We start from the raw sequence: 17,088 nt of genomic DNA on the forward strand, positions 1-17,088 counted from the left end.
TAACTAGGGAGCCTCCAAAGATAATAAAGAGAGGTGCGGACAGATGGTTTTCAGAGTGGTAGGAGATTTGTAACTGAAAGCACATCTCTGTCCATTCTCCTCGCAGTGAGTAAAATAACTAATTCTTTGTCTCTCTCTTCTTTTTGTTATGATTATAAGTATTTTAGGTTGTTTGAACCTGACAGTTACTTCCAATGTTGTCTCACGTGCTGAAGATGGTGTAATTATCTTTGGGAGTATGTCAAAAATTTTCTTTTTAATATAATCAATTTTATTTAAGAAGAATCCCATGAAGTCATGACTGCTGAGAGCTAAGGGAATGGATGACTCAACAGAGCTATGACTGTGTAAGTTTAGCAACTGTACTAAAGAGAAACTTAGGATTATTATTGTTCTCTTCTATTAATGATGAGAAATATGTGGCTCTAGCTTGGCGAAGTGACTTTTTATACAACAGAAGTTTATTTTTCCAGATTAAGTAGGAATCCTCTAGGTGTGTAGAGTGCCATTTTCAATCTAATTTTCTAACATTGTGCTTTAAAGTACACAGCTCTGAATTAAACCAGGGAGCTAGTCTCCTATGAATAATTACCTTCTTTTTCAAGGGGGCTGCATTGTCTAATGCACCACGCAATGAGGAAGTAACACTATGAACAAGAGAATCAATTTGTGAAGGGGAAGAAACAAAATTATTGCCCTCCACTGTGTTTTTCTGTGATATTGAGAAAATTAAAAGTGGAACAGATTCTTTAAAGCTTGTTAGAGCATTGTCTGATAATGATCAACTATAATGACATTTTCTTTCAGGTGTGGAGTACTCGGTTAAATTAAACTCAAAGGTTATTAATGTTGGGACCCAGCCATGGATTACTGCATTATGTTAACCGACGTATTTTAAAGGTATATGTTTGTTTCTGGTGCCAAGCTATCCGCTTCTTTTGTTAGCTCAATGCTAACCAGTAAGAACACGTGCTGGCTGCTACAGAATATTTAACAGGAAGGTTGTTAGTTTTCAATCCAGTAAATAATGTGTCCCTAACATCCTTTTCCTCAATGTGATAACTAAGTTAACACCATTAAGCACCATTTCTCCAGAAAGATTTGGCTCTTTACAAAATATTCCCCTAATATTTCTTCAAATATTATTTCAATAAAGGCAGCTAATGAGACACCGTTGAGAAATGGTCATCCAGAAGGTTGGTTTTATTCAGCGGACCATTATTTAAAACATTATTTTATTAAAATAATATTTTATCTGATCTTGCATTGTGAATGGTTGTCTAAACATTTGCTGATTATGGCCTAAGTTAGTTCCAAGACTCCAAGACTGGTTCTCAAACATAAACATTGCATGGTAATGTTGTACCACTCTTTTGGTCACGATTTTCAACCATCTTTAACCAACTTGTTTATATTGTACATAGTCCATTAGTCTTCGTTATTCTTTAATTCTGCTTGGTAGTTTAGTTAGATTGTTTTAGCATAGTAAAGAGTTTGTTAATTGAAATATGTTTGACTTTGAGTTGACTTTTTTTTGTTAATAAATTCTTGTATTTTAAGAAATTGTGTGAATTCATTCCATGTGTGTGCAGAGTTTATACTGTTCAATAATGTCAGAGCTCGTTTCACTCCTTTCTACAGGTCCTTCTCAAAATATTAGCATATTGTGATAAAGTTCATTATTTTCCATAATGTCATGATGAAAATTTAACATTCATATATTTTAGATTCATTGCACACTAACTGAAATATTTCAGGTCTTTTATTGTCTTAATATGGATGATTTTGGCATACAGCTCATGAAAACCCAAAATTCCTATCTCACAAAATTAGCATATCATTAAAAGGGTCTCTAAACGAGCTATGAACCTAATCATCTGAATCAACGAGTTAACTCTAAACACCTGCAAAAGATTCCTGAGGCCTTTAAAACTCCCAGCCTGGTTCATCACTCAAAACCCGAATCATAGGTAAGACTGCCGACCTGACTGCTGTCCAGAAGGCCACTATTGACACCCTCAAGCAAGAGGGTAAGACACAGAAAGACATTTCTGAACGAATAGGCTGTTCCCAGAGTGCTGTATCAAGGCACCTCAGTGGGAAGTCTGTGGGAAGGAAAAAGTGTGGCAGAAAACGCTGCACAACGAGAAGAGGTGACCGGACCCTGAGGAAGATTGTGGAGAAGGGCCGATTCCAGACCTTGGGGGACCTGCGGAAGCAGTGGACTGAGTCTGGAGTAGAAACATCCAGAGCCACCGTGCACAGGCGTGTGCAGGAAATGGGCTACAGGTGCTGCAATCCCCAGGTCAAGCCACTTTTGAACCAGAAACAGCGGCAGAAGCGCCTGACCTGGGCTACAGAGAAGCAACACTGGACTGTTGCTCAGTGGTCCAAAGTACTTTTTTCGGATGAAAGCAAATTCTGCATGTCATTCGGAAATCAAGGTGCCAGAGTCTGGAGGAAGACTGGGGAGAAGGAAATGCCAAAATGCCAGAAGTCCAGTGTCAAGTACCCACAGTCAGTGATGGTCTGGGGTGCCGTGTCAGCTGCTGGTGTTGGTCCACTGTGTTTTATCAAGGGCAGGGTCAATGCAGCTAGCTATCAGGAGATTTTGGAGCACTTCAGGCTTCCATCTGCTGAAAAGCTTTATGGAGATGAAGATTTCATTTTTCAGCACGACCTGGCACCTGCTCACAGTGCCAAAACCACTGGTAAATGGTTTACTGACCATGGTATCACTGTGCTCAATTGACCTGCCAACTCTCCTGACCTGAACCCCATAGAGAATCTGTGGGATACTGTGAAGAGAACGTTGAGACCCTCAAGACCCAACACTCTGGATGAGCTAAAGGCCGCTATCGAAGCATCCTAGGCCTCCATAAGCCCTCAGCAGTGCCACAGGCTGATTGCCTCCATGCCACGCCGCATTGAAGCAGTCATTTCTGCCAAAGGATTCCCGACCAAGTATTGAGTGCATAACTGTACATGATTATTTGAAGGTTGACGTTTTTTGTATTAAAAACAATTTTCTTTTATTGGTCGGATGAAATATGCTAATTTTGTGAGATACGAATTTTGGGTTTTCATGAGCTGTATGCCACAATCATCCGTATTAAGACAATAAAAGACCTGAAATATTTCAGTTAGTGTGCAATGAATCTAAAATATATGAATGTTAAATTTTCATCACGACATTATGGAAAATAATGAACTTTATCACAATATGCTAATATTTTGAGAAGGACCTGTATTTTGTCCTAATACCATCGCCTTATTGGGCTGGTATTCACAGGACAAACCCTTAACAGACCGAAATATTATTTGATAAAATATTAATATTAAATAATACTCGTACTCGTACTCGTCGTCTTCCGCTTTATCCGGGACCGGGTCGCGGGGGCAGCAGACTCAACAGAGACGCCCAGACGTCCCTCTCTCCAGACACCTCCTCCAGTTCCTCCAGGGGGAGTCCAAGGCGTTCCCAGGCCAGCCGAGAGACATAGTCCCTCCAGCGTGTCCTGGGCCGTCCCCTGGGCCTCCTCCCGGTGGGACGTGCCTGGAACACCTCCCAAGGAAGGCGTCCAGGAGGCATCCGGTATAGATGCCCGAGCCACCTCAACTGGCTCCTCTCGATGTGGAGGATCAGCGGCTCTACTCCGAGCCCCTCCCGGATGGCTGAGCTCCTCACCCTATCTCTAAGGGAGTGCCCGGCCACCCTACGGAGGAAGCTCATTTCAGCCGCTTGTATCCGGGATCTCGTTAAATAATATTTTCAGATTAATAATCATAACATTAAAAAATGGTCAGACAGGACAGGGTTATGAGAAAATGTTATTTCTTTACAGTCAATGCCATATGTCAGCACAAGGTCCAGAGAATGAAGACAAAGGTGGGTAGGTTTGTTAATGTTTTGAGCAAAGCCAATTGAGTCTAAGATAGCATGAAAGGCTATATTTAGGCTAACACTTTCAGTGTCAACATAATGTTAAAATCCCCCACTATAATAACCTTATCTGTATTTAACACTAAATCAGATAAAAGGTCTGAAAACGGATAAAAAATTGAGAGAAAGGGCCTGGTGGACGGTACAAAACAACAAACAGAAGAGGTTTTAGTGCTTTGCAATTTGGATGAGAAAAACGAAGGATTAAATATTCAAAAGAATTGTAGCTATTGATTGGTCTGGGACTAATCAATAAATCTGACTGAAAGATGGTTGCTACTCCTCCTCGCCCAGTAATTCGAGGAATGTGAAAATTTTAATAATTAGTAGGAGTTGACTCATTTATAGTAACATAATCCTCTTGCTGCAGCCAAGTTTCTGTGAGGCAAAATAAATCAATCTTATTGTTACAAATCAGGTCACTAACTAGTAACAAGTCTTTGAAGAGGGAGATCTTATGTTCAGTAAGCCACATTTAATTGTTTTATTTTTCTTTTTAGTCTGAGTTCTGTTTATTTTTATGAGATTTTCATGATTTCCTCCTTTTAGATAATTTTTTCTTGCTGTTAAAGCGGAGTTTTCCTTTACATTGTCGCTACATGCATGTTCGGTATGAGGGATTGCTGCAAAGTCAATGCAAGTGACTGTCCACTGTCTCTGCATGCTCATCCAGGGGGAGTGAATGCTGCAAGTCACTGACTCATGATGGGTTTCCTAAGATAGAAAACGTTTTAACCAATTAGAACAATAAACAATTTGATTGCACTGTTTGATAACTAGAATTGATTGGAATGTATGAATTTGACTTGGAATCTGTATGATTTTATTGAATTGACTTTGTAAAGTGCCTTGAGATGACGTGTTGTAAATTGGAATTTAATTGAATGACCGTTGTGCATTAAAGGGTAGTATGTACTGAAGCCAAAAATTGTAGAGGATGTGCTTGATGTTAATTTTGACATATTGTCTTATCAATATGAAATGCTTACCTTTTATTGTGTTTCCAAGGAGATACTTTCATTTTTATTTCTAAGTCATATACATGGACAATGTCATGTGTTCAGTCACTAAGAAATATTTTCCAGTAGGAATAATAAATAGCGTCTTCTATATTTGCAAATATTAGCTGGTTAATGTTTTGGGTTATGCGTTAAGGTAATATCTGCAGTCGCTATAATTTGCCAGCTGTAGCTTCAGACCAGCATTATATTAGTAAAAAATGTGTGTAGCTTCTTCATTTTGCATTCCATGACTGTTTCCTGCAGCCAAAGAGCTTTCTGCACAAGTATTTCTTTCTTCTTCAAAACAAGACAAACGTTTAGTTTCCTTCCTTAAGCCAGTTTACCAGCAGTGTAAGTATTAATGTGGGAGGGTTGATTCTGCACTGCTCTACTCCATACAGCCAATTTCGCATTAAAAGGAATTTAAACTACAGCAAAAGGGGTACCTTGGTATACCTTAATACGCCCGCTCACCTATGCCTAATCTGGGACAAGATTTTAAAGTTGTAGTTGTCCTTTGCTGTTCCAATAAAGAAGAAAAATAATAATTCATTTGAACTCTTTGAGTGACTGACTGACCACAATCCAAACAAAACAAGGATTTAGCTATTGCCAGTAAAACCCAGGGACCCAGCACTGTGACACAGTTAGCCCGATGCCTTACAGCAAAAAGACATACTTTCCAACATTTGCTAATACTCAATGTTTCAGCTATGCACTGAAATATTCTTAGTAGGGGACAAATCAAGTTAAGGTTCCCTTCAGTTTGAACCACTTAATAAAACTAGCATAACAAGACCAATCATTGTAAGACCCTTATTTGATATGTATTGACATCTAAATAAACAGTTAATCAAAACAGCTTTCCATGTATAAAAAATGCATTTGGTTGAACCTTCCAATATCACAGTTTGGAGCACTATTTTTATTATTGGTGTTGCTACTGCTGCTGTTGTGCTACAAAGTCCAACAGTTGACTGAAGGTCATCCAAGTGTACAGGAAGTGTTTACATGCAGCCTATGTGGGTTTTAAAACCTTTCCAGCAGATTTGATCCTTTAGTGGGCTTTTAAGTATAAGGAAATCTTTTCTTCAAATATACGTGAAAAGAGCGTTAAGAATAGCTCGCCATTTAAATCATTATTAAAAAGGTCAAAGGACATGTTAATGATGTTTGGAGCCTGGTTGGTTAGTTTGTGCAGAGTGAACATCATGATAAATACCTGTTTCAGTCTTTGAACGTCTTGTATGGACAGTGTGCGATCTACATTGAAACCGTTGGTCGGATGCAACACCACTGCTTTCACCTGAGGAGAAAAACACTAAATCCATTCTGAACACCAGCTCACATATTTATGAAAAAAACCGTTCTGTAAGAGTCTAATTAACGATGCTGGTTGAAATAAAAAGTGTATCAATTTACAGCTTTGCAACCGTATCAGTTAATCTCGGCAGTCATCTGGTGGGTCTGCTTTACTCACCATGAAAGCCACCAGAGTTTCAGATAATGAGTGTCCCATCTTTACACACTCCTCCACTATTTCCGAAATTATGGTTTTAATCACTCTTTCTGCCTGAGCCCTAGACATTTCTACTGCTAACAGTGGGTGCTGGATTGTGTTTAGCACCGGCTGCTATGGTAACGACGAAATATCATTGTTGTCCACTAGAGGACCCTATCGTTCTATTCACGCTATTGACTGAGGTCACGGGCCGCCTGAAATACATGTTCTCTGATTTCATACATATAATAAATCCATAGAGACTTCATTGTATTGTTCATTGTAAGTTATGGTCCGTTCCCAAAAAAAAACAAAAAAAAAACTAGAAGGTCCTGGGTTCGATTCCCGGCCTGGGGTCTTTCTGCATGGAGTTTGCATGTTCTCCCTGTGCATGCGTGGGTTCTCACCGGGTACTCCGGCTTCCTCCCACAGTCCAAAGACATGCCTGTTAGGTTAATTGGTCACTCTAAATTGACCTTAGGTGTATGGTGTGTGCATGGTTGTTTGTGTGTTGCCCTGTGATGGACTGGCGATCTGTCCAGGGTGTACCCTGCCTCTCGCCCATAGACTGCTGGAGATAAGCACCAGCTCCCCCGCGACTCACTATGGAATAAGCAGTAGAAAATGACTGACTATATATTCTATAAAGTTAATAGCTTAACAAACAAACTATGTAAAATATGAGTAAAGTTTTAAAAAATGGGTATTTTTTTATTTATTTTCTTTTTCAGAACAAGCAGCCGGACAAAAATTATGTATTATCTGTAAACATGACTTGGTTCATCTCTTACCAGCTTAAATTATTTGAGGCATGGACACAGGGTTGACCAAAGATTGTATGGGGCTTTAAACAGAGTTTGATTAAGGGCCTTTCTTCTTGTTAAGGAGATCACAGACGGTGTTTCAAAACAGATTTGGTGGAATCTGGGGAAGAGGGAGAAGTATATTTGGCTGATCTTAAAAGTGGTACAGATAATTGATTGCTATTTGAGATGTGTTTTGAACAAACAAAGCTCAAACAGAAAAAAAAAATCGTAGTATCAGATTGTAACTAAGTTAATACGAAAATCAATAATTATTCCTTGCACTTTTAGAATGTAACTTCAGTCAGTCAGTCATTTTCTACCACTTATTCCATAGTGGATCGCGGGGGAGCTGGTGCCTATTTCCAGCAGTCTATGGGCGAGAGGCAGGGTACACCCTGGACAGGTTGCCAGTCCATCACAGGGCAACACACAAACAACCATGCACACACTCATTCACACACCTAAGGGCAATTTAGAGTGACCAATTAACCTAACAGGCATGTCTTTGGACTGTGGGAGGAAGCCAGAGTACCAGAGTGAGAACATGCAAACTCCATGCAGAAAGACCCCTGGCTGGGAATAGAACCCAGGACCTTCTTGCTGCAAGGCAACAGTGCTACCAACTGTGCCACCGTGCAGCCCTAGAATGTAACTTTTTAAATTAAATTTCTAATCCATTTAAATCCTAAATTAGCATTTTTAACAATTTCAGATTTTTATCTATGCTGAAGTCATCAAATCAAATTTAAAATATTCTTTCTCCTTAAACAAATATATAAATGTTAGATCTACGGTCTGTATTACAATTCAGGATTTGTGGGAGGCCCCTTATGGTATGGGGACACAAAGCAGGACCTTAGTTGACTTATGCCTAGGGCATAAGCAAGTCTGCATGGACTTTGCCAGTGAAAAAGTGGGGTTTAACAAAAATGTTCCAACTTATTTCTACCAATAAATTAGAATTTCATCATTTATTTTAGTAATTCAGTTTAAACATTTTAATTATATTCATTACAGACCGCAATTTACTTCGAAGTGTTTTAAAAATTCTGTTTTTTAGAATATTAGTTCAGACCAGTACAAAATGGGGGTCCTTCATAGAGAAATAGGAGCCTACAAAAAAAGCATTGTCCTGTACCATATATCCACTCAGCCAGGACTAATTTTGCATAAATTACCTCTATGCCATACTGCATTAATACAGCATGTTGGCTCTGGTGTCTCGACTTCCTCTTAACAATAGCCCATAGGGTTTAGGTCAAGCTAACTTGCTGCACAATTAAGCATAGTAATACTATGGTGATTAAAGCATACAGGTCCTTCTCAAAATATTAGCATATTGTGATAAAGTTCATTATTTTCCATAATGTCGTGATGAAAATTTAACATTCATATATTTTAGATTCATTGCACACTAACTGAAATATTTCAGGTCTTTTATTGTCTTAATACGGATGATTTTGGCATACAGCTCATGAAAACCCAGAATTCCTATCTCACAAAATTAGCATATCATTAAAAGGGTCTCTAAACGAGCTATGAACCTAATCATCTGAATCAGCGAGTTAACTCTAAACACCTGCAAAAGATTCCCGAGGCCTTTAAAACTCCCAGCCTGGTTCATCACTCAAAACCCCAATCATGGGTAAGACTGCCGACCTGACTGCTGTCCAGAAGGCCACTATTGACACCCTGAAGCAAGAGGGTAAGACACAGAAAGACATTTCTGAACGAATAGGCTGTTCCCAGAGTGCTGTATCAAGGCACCTCAGTGGGAAGTCTGTGGGAAGGAAAAAGTGTGGCAGAAAACGTTGCACAACGAGAAGAGGTGACCGGACCCCGAGGAAGATTGTGGAGAAGGGCCGATTCCAGACCTTGGGGGACCTGCGGAAGCAGTGGACTGAGTCTGGAGTAGAAACATCCAGAGCCACCGTGCACAGGCGTGTGCAGGAAATGGGCTACAGGTGCCGCATTCCCCAGGTCAAGCCACTTTTGAACCAGAAACAGCGGCAGAAGCGCCTGACCTGGGCTACAGAGAAGCAGCACTGGACTGTTGCTCAGTGGTCCAAAGTACTTTTTTCAGATTAAAGCAAATTCTGCATGTCATTCAGAAATCAAGGTGCCAGAGTCTGGAGGAAGACTGGGGAGAAGGAAATGCCAAAATGCCAGAAGTCCAGTGTCAAGTACCCACAGTCAGTGATGGTCAGCTGCTGGTGTTGGTCCACTGTGTTTTATCAAGGGCAGGGTCAATGCAGCTAGCTATCAGGAGATTTTGGAGCACTTCATGCTTCCATCTGCTGAAAAGCTTTATGGAGATGAAGATTTCATTTTTCAGCACAACCTGGCACCTGCTCACAGTGCCAAAACCACTGGTAAATGGTTTACTGACCACGGTATCACTGTGCTCAATTGGCCTGCCAACTCTCCTGACCTGAACCCCATAGAGAATCTGTGGGATATTGTGAAGAGAACATTGAAAGACTCAAGACCCAACACTCTGGATGAGGTAAAGGCCGCTATCGAAGCATCCTGGGCCTCCATAAGACCTCAGCAGTGCCACAGGCTGATTGCCTCCATGCCACGCCGCATTGAAGCAGTCATTTCTGCCAAAGGATTCCCGACCAAGTATTGAGTGCATAACTGTACATGATTATTTGAAGGTTGACGTTTTTTGTATTAAAAACACTTTTCTTTTATTGGTCGGATGAAATATGCTAATTTTGTGAGATACGAATTTTGGGTTTTCATGAGCTGTATGCCAAAATCATCCGTATTAAGACAAAAGACCTGAAATATTTCAGTTAGTGTGCAATGAATCTAAAATATATGAATGTTAAATTTTCATCATGACATTATGGAAAATAATGAACTTTATCACAATATGCTAATATTTTGAGAAGGACCTGTATATTGGTACTTTTGGCAATGTGGGCAGATCCTTCAGGTCTTGCTTGAAAATGAAATCAGCATCTCCATAGAGCTTGTCAACAAAAAGGAAACAAAGTGCCAAAAGTTCTTCATAGACAGCTGCTCTGACTTTGGAATTAATAAAACACAGTGGACCACCACCATCAGATGACATGGCTCCTCCAAATGATCACTGACACAATTAAACATGAATCTGTATGATCACAGTTTATAGATCTCTGTAAATAAGTTTGATCAGCTTGTTATAAAGTGTCTTTAAGTGACTTTTGTAAATGTGTCCTTTATTAACTGAACTGAATTCAAATGTTTCGAATATCAACACCAATATATTTCCTTAGGCCAAAATATCTGACCAAATCTTTTGTCTAGGTGCCTCCACGTTCAGCCTGCAAACACATTGGAAATATAATTTTGCACATAAAAAAATGTGCTTCAGTATTCTCAGGTTATGGTTAATTACAGCTTTAAAGGCGCATAATCAAGCGATAAGAAAAGGACTGAAACAAAGTATGATTAAAGTATTTATTAAAAAAGTGATGAGACAAACATGACTGGGGTGAAGAATTGCTCAACTTAGTTCAGTTTGTTACAGTACACAAATGAGAATGTAATTATCAACAGACTAGACAGTTTATCACTTTCCTTTAAAACGTCTCACAGTGTTCTCCCATCAGTAATGTCTGAGACCGAGTTCCGTACATTCAACTTTAGATGACATGGAAAAGACAAACCTCTGAAGACAACAAAACACTTAAACATGCAGTGACTCATGCAAAATGACATATGGTCAAAATTATTTCATGGACAGTGTAAGAAAAAAACAAAAACCCTCTCCCTCAAAAAAAAACCAAAACAAATCAAAGGATTTAGTATCAATACACAGCTTAAAAAAAAGACAGAAAAACACTTGGGCTTTGAATGATAAAATATCCGTGCAGCAGCATTTTGTATAATTTAATTATTCAGTATTACCAGTCAGACATTTGCACCCATTTTTGTTTCTCTAATTTACAACAAGCCACTAATGGGGAGCTCCAGTTTTCATCTGGAACGTGTGGGAGGAGCATCAGAGAAGCTGCCAGAAATAAGTACAAATGACAGCATTTTACCACATTTTACAGGAAAGTTGTAAAATTTCATGAAAAGCCTGCGAGCTGAATCAGAGAACAGCTGTACCTACCAAAGTTTCCAATTTTCACCCAGTCTTACACACAAAATAGTTCATTGGGTTTAAACGTTTTACTACACAAACTGTTTGGAGTCAGAATACTGAGTGGTTCCTTGTCAATAAGAGCTTTGAGAAACAGTCTAAAACCAGCTTCTATTCCACTTCCTCAACCCCAAACATACACAAATTAACCTACATTCTTCGGATGCAATTGGACAAAGTAAGACGGACAACATTTAAAACAATTTCACTCAAGACCATCATGGAAAAAAACTATATTCATGTCTCAGGGCTTAAAGCACACAGCAGCTCAGAAAAACACACCCACAGACACACATACGAGCTGGCATCAAGTACAGAGTTATAGGTCTGAATGCTCGCTGATGCCCAGAGTCAAACTGACAGACACATTAAAGACATATACATAAAAAAAGGCTCCTAATGGCTTAGAGCAGTTCATAGTTTTCCATTAGCACTGAAGTTATTTATAAAGTGCAATATTCAGGTAATCTCAAAAACACTTCCTGAAAACAATCTGCGGCCCATACTCTTCATACTCGCTCTGGCTGATCCATGCAGAGCTGAAGGTGGGCAGGCTGGCCAGAATTGATCCTCCACTCCACACCAAGAAGTCTCTGTCTTTGGGGCTAGTGACACAAACCGTCACCCCCATGTCTGCCGACACCAGGTTCTTAACTTCAGCTTGAAGTCGTTCAGGCAAGCCTGGCAGCAGAGTATTCCCACCTGAAATTAGAGATCCAAAAACTTTCACAACATGAAGTTTACAGAACTCAAATCATATAAAAAATGACACGGGGTCTGGAGTTAATTTTGGTGCGAAACTAAGACAAATAGGAAAATGATACCTGAAAGAACAATGTTGCCCAGGAAACAGCACCGCAGGTCAATGTCTGACCTGATGATTGATGTGAAGACGCTCTCATGCATTCCATAATGATCTCGTCCAATCATCTCAGGTTTAAACAGAATCTCAGGTGCCCTAGATGAAGGGAGGAAACTGACTCAATCATCTGATTGACCTAAGGAGGCATCTGGCCCACTTAAATAATCTAAGAATACATTCATACATCTGATGTTGCAAGTTGTGTCTTTGTTACAGAGACTAAAAGCAATCTGAGCCAAAGAATGAAGTTAAGTTTGATTAATTTATCTGCTTAAATTGTATTTAACAGCTTCAAGAGATTTGACACGATAGTTGATCCACAGCACAGCTGCCAAATCACTAAAATAAATTGTATAACACAAAAACAGCAGCTGTGATAGCTTTTTCTTGGCTTAAGCACCACACGAAACCAAAACAGTCTTAAGGCCAAAACAAGAAGGCCAAGAACAGAGAGATTTGCTCTTTTACCTGAGGCTTCAAGAAAAAGAAAGTTCTTTCTGCCCAAGACACATCATAGTTAACAAGAACTGAATGCAGAACTCTTAGGAAGTCTTCATAGATCTCTTACTGTAGAACACCACTTTCATGTCTTGTCACACCACACAAGAAAAAACATCCTGCCCAGAATATGCATCAACACCAAGTTGTAAGAACTCCTGGGCTGCAAAAACACTGACATTTCTGTGTATGTAGGCCTATATATACTCTGCAGGAACATTCAATCCCAACCACACCTATGAAAGAGGAAACTCCCTGAATAAAGCTTGCCAACTTAACTTGTTCCATTCAGAAAGCTCCACAAAATGATGCTTTCACATTTCACACCCCTGAAAGAAGTACAATCACAGAGATCAAGCCCACAGTGTACTCATTGTTAAAGAGTTTGGGTTGATCCATAAGTTCCTCTATAGAACACATTTAGCCAGTGTTTGCTGAACCTTTGATACATTTTTAAATTTACACGTGACCTGCTAGGTTTTGTTAGAAGCTCTTGATTATAGATGTCTATCTTCAGATGTCTGTCACATGCAAGTTACCTGAATCTTTCTGAGCCAACGGTAATGATCTGGCCATCTGGCATGGTATAATGCATTTCTCTGCAGAATGACATCTCTGGGTTCAGTTCTGCTTCATAATTTAATGCAACACAGCAGCACTTCTCCTTCATCTCCCTCACAATCTCATCTTCGGCCGTTGTGCGCATGCAGACACCCTGTTCCTGCAGAAGCTTGAAACACAGACAGACAATAAAAAGAGACTTTCTAATGGCTGCACAACAAGGCAGGTTTAAGAGCTTGGTTGTCCATGTTTTAAAGCTATTGACTGATAACTGCTGGATCAGTTCTTTGCTCTTTACTTTGCATCAACTCCCCCTTTTGGTGGCTTAATTTTTTTAAATGTAGATATTTAATTGCCAGAATAATGTTTATTAAGGGAATATTCCCAGATTTTGATCTGGTTGAAAAAGATTATCAGTAAACGGCACTATAAGCTGTATTAGAACTCTGATAATGTGAATAATTCTCAGTAGAAATAACTCCATGATCAACAAAAATACCTGAGGATTGTAATTTTCCAAAACTCTCAACATAATGATCGGAGGTTGAAGATTCAGACTACCTTTTATTGGATTGACGTAAAATATTCAGTTAGTATACTCAGAAGATGAAGAGGAAAAGTGCTATGGTGGGACTTCACTATTTACTTCTAATCTGTCAATTTCATAATTTTGTAACACACTCATGGTTTTTAAACAGGCAAGACCCTTCTGTAAAAGAATAATAATCTATGCTTCGCATGTTCCAACACTTGTGTAACCTACCAACAGTGGGATCCGTAACCTCAAATACTGTTCTAGTAAAATGGACTGATGGGTAATGATTCCTGAATGAAATGTAAACCCAGCTGTAAGGTCAAATGTCATGCTATACCTGAATCAGAGTGCCTTGTGTTTAAGTTGACATGATTTTCTAGCTTATTTTTTAAAGTAAAAAATTAAAAACTTGAAAACAAAACACATTAGACATGATCTAATTTAAAAGAGCAATAAACAGTTTTGCAAACCTTTTTAAGCTGCAATGTAACATCCAACCCAGCCAAAGGGAAGCGCTGAACTGCATGAAGTAGAGTGTAGCCCTCAAAGACAGGCACACTGTGACTCACTCCTTCTCCAGAGTCAAACACCACACCTACAACAGAAGGTGCAGCGTTCTATGAAAATTTAAGAAAATCCCTAATTATAAAAAGGTAGAAACAAGGCTGTCCAAAAGTAGCATCCAGGTAAATGAATGACCGCAGTACCAGTGGTTCTCCCTGCTGCATATAGCGCAAGCACTGCCTGCGTGGCTACGTAGGCAAACGGAACACCAAAATGTTCAAACATGATCTCCACCATGCGCTGACTGTTTTCCAGGGGGTTCATGGCTGCTTCAGTCAACAGAACAGGGTGGTCTTGAGGATCCACCGACATCTGCTGGAACGTGTGGTGCCAGATCTAAAAACAAAACAGAAGTCAACCATAAGGACTGGCCGCCTACAAGATTCTTATGACCCAGATAACACCACTGTTCTCCCCTGCTCTTCTCTGTGGGGGCTCCTGGGATTCCTGTGCTCTGGGGGGCCTGTTGATGTCTATGGCTCGGATCTTCTCCGTATCCGACGCAGGTCCAGGGGAGCAGGTCTGTGGGTCCTCACACCCGCTATTGCATATTTTTTTATTGGAGAAAACTTGTATACACACTCAGACCCACGGGTGTTTAGATTCAGGTGTTAACAGATACACAAATGTTCTATACTGAGCCGCATTTACCACTAATTACATCTTGCATTTATAAGTACCGTGCACTTTTCGGTAAAAAAGCTGTTATGCATGTTTCTGCAGGTGTAGAAGCAAGCAGGGTGTTATCTTGTAATCTCTTCATCCTTCTTTCTCTCCTCCATTCTTTTCTCCTCCTCTTCCTTTTTGCACCACCTCTCTCTTTTGTACTTATTTTTTTCCTTTTCGTTTCAGTCTCCATAACAATTGAAATAATCCCAAAACAGTCTCTAATAAAGTTTCTTTTATAAATATCAAGGAAATCTTTAAAGCGTTAGCTGTAATGCTCCACTTGTGAAAGTAAATCTATTGGGCTTCTTCTTGGCACTCAGACAACAATTCTGAGCGCTACTCTGCCGGACAGGACACGGTTAAAAAAAGAAGGAAAAAAAAAAAAAAAACCACACTGATTATTACAGTTTTAATATCTGAACCATATCTGTAGGTATTATACACATACATAGACTTTCTTTTTTGTTTCAACCGATAACTAATGGATAATGAGCAGCTTAGAGTTATATAGTTGATTAATTCCCGAAGTTGTACCAAATCCATAAGTAGGAAAAATTTTAAATAATTATTTTACATTTAATTTTTTACCAACCTGCATCATTCCAGGGTGGTTGCTTTACAACTGCATGATTCATTTACAATAATTACTAAACACTGATTAACACCCTTATTTTACTTTTCTTATAATAGGGTAAACTCATAACTCTAGGACATGTTTTTAGTGAAAATTTTATTTATTAGGAAAAAACTGATAATCAGATCAGAAGTATAGGGAATTAATACCTTGACTGTCTAACAATAAGTAAATATTACAAAATGCGTAGATACACTATGGCAGGACATGAAGATGATCACTGAGCTTCTGGGAATCTTTATTCAAACCTGGAACTGTAGTGTCTCCTCCTGCAGAGCTGTCTGCGTAAAACTATAAAAACATATTAATATTAAATAAATATAGGAGATAAATAAATATAGAAGTTTATACTCCACTAAGTTAGGTAAGACAGTCTTAGGGAACTGGGCTTTTGTTTTATGTACATGGAAATTTTAAAGACGTCTGATCATCAGCCCTGCATTAAAATATTCGTCTGACAAAACTGTGGTGAAACAGTTTATAATTAATGCCAATAAAAAACTTAAAATGTAACAAATTTCTGGTAAAAAATATTCATTTTTCTGGTACTTGCAGTTATTCAGCACATATCTACTAAACAGTCTATAGTCATTTTCAGCCGCCTCAAACAGACAACAGGTAGTGGGAAATCCCCGAGTGCCGGCCAAGATCAGGCAGCACTTAGGTGGGAAAGTCCCAGTTCAACCGCCCAGTAAGCTTGGCTTAGAACCCTGACCAGCCTGTAAATGGAGCTCTGCTGCTCTGAAAAAAACATTTCAATGTAGGCTCATTCTTGATAAACATACTGCACAGATGACATTTTAAAGTCTACTTTTTCACTTAAAAACATCTTAAAACTACTTTTTGTGACAAAGTAATGGTATAAAAATGATCAATTTGTATACTAACCTGCACCTTTATTAAAGCTGCTCGTGACATCCCTTAACAAATCCCGAGAAAAGCTGAAAAGACCAACTCCTGAGTAGGACCATTTACCTTGTGAAAGTAAAGCCCTGGCAAAGTGAAATTACACGAGTAAATTTGTATTGAAATGCAACCTGGGCTCTTCAAAGCCTGAGGCTTTGTACAGGCAATTGAAAAGGTGCTCTTAACACCAGAAACCAGCTCATATACATGAGTCAAGGTAAAGAACTAAATTGCTGCAAACATTTTTCTTTTGGTTCAGCAGGACTGCTTGTAGACATTAGGTGATAGCAAGACACACTACTAGCCCATCCTCCATTAATTGTGGAAAGCCCCAGGCTTTTGAAAAACCCAGGTTGTGTTTTGATTTGAAAAAAAAAAAAAACTTTCATGGGTAAATGGTCCTACTCTGGAGTAGGTCTTTTCACCTTTCCCAAGGATTTCTTAAAAAGGGCGAAGCTTTGTGCAGCGAG

General features: G+C 39.2%; 2 protein-coding genes across 7 annotated transcripts in view; both read right to left on the bottom strand.

Moving 5' to 3' along the window:
* The window catches only part of cfap206 (cilia and flagella associated protein 206), a 69,754-nt gene extending 63,164 nt beyond the window's left edge, over positions 1-6,590 (bottom strand). For 2 of the 4 annotated variants that reach the window (XR_007041914.1, XR_007041913.1), the window contains exons 1-2: positions 6,425-6,590; positions 6,167-6,250 (exon numbers count right to left, since the gene is read on the bottom strand). Coding sequence is in view for 2 of the 4 variants with exons in the window: in XM_047388931.1 (XP_047244887.1) it covers positions 6,167-6,250; positions 6,425-6,532 (192 nt within the window). In the remaining 2 variants the exon portion in view is untranslated. The remainder of the gene's footprint in view (positions 1-6,166; positions 6,251-6,424) is intronic. The other 2 variants (XM_047388931.1, XM_047388930.1) reach the window with 1 other exon arrangement.
* Positions 6,591-10,687: 4,097 nt separating this feature from the next.
* The window catches only part of LOC124882053, a 42,042-nt gene continuing 35,641 nt past the window's right edge, over positions 10,688-17,088 (bottom strand). For all 3 annotated transcript variants that reach the window (XM_047388179.1, XM_047388178.1, XM_047388181.1), the window contains 5 exons: positions 14,553-14,745; positions 14,316-14,440; positions 13,289-13,479; positions 12,214-12,347; positions 10,688-12,091 (listed from right to left, as the gene is read on the bottom strand). In XM_047388179.1, the coding sequence (XP_047244135.1) occupies positions 11,859-12,091; positions 12,214-12,347; positions 13,289-13,479; positions 14,316-14,440; positions 14,553-14,745 (876 nt within the window). In that variant the 3' untranslated portion in view covers positions 10,688-11,858. The remainder of the gene's footprint in view (positions 12,092-12,213; positions 12,348-13,288; positions 13,480-14,315; positions 14,441-14,552; positions 14,746-17,088) is intronic.

This window comes from Girardinichthys multiradiatus, chromosome 15 (genome assembly GCF_021462225.1).
Source record: "Girardinichthys multiradiatus isolate DD_20200921_A chromosome 15, DD_fGirMul_XY1, whole genome shotgun sequence".
In the NCBI taxonomy this organism is placed as follows: domain Eukaryota; kingdom Metazoa; phylum Chordata; class Actinopteri; order Cyprinodontiformes; family Goodeidae; genus Girardinichthys; species Girardinichthys multiradiatus.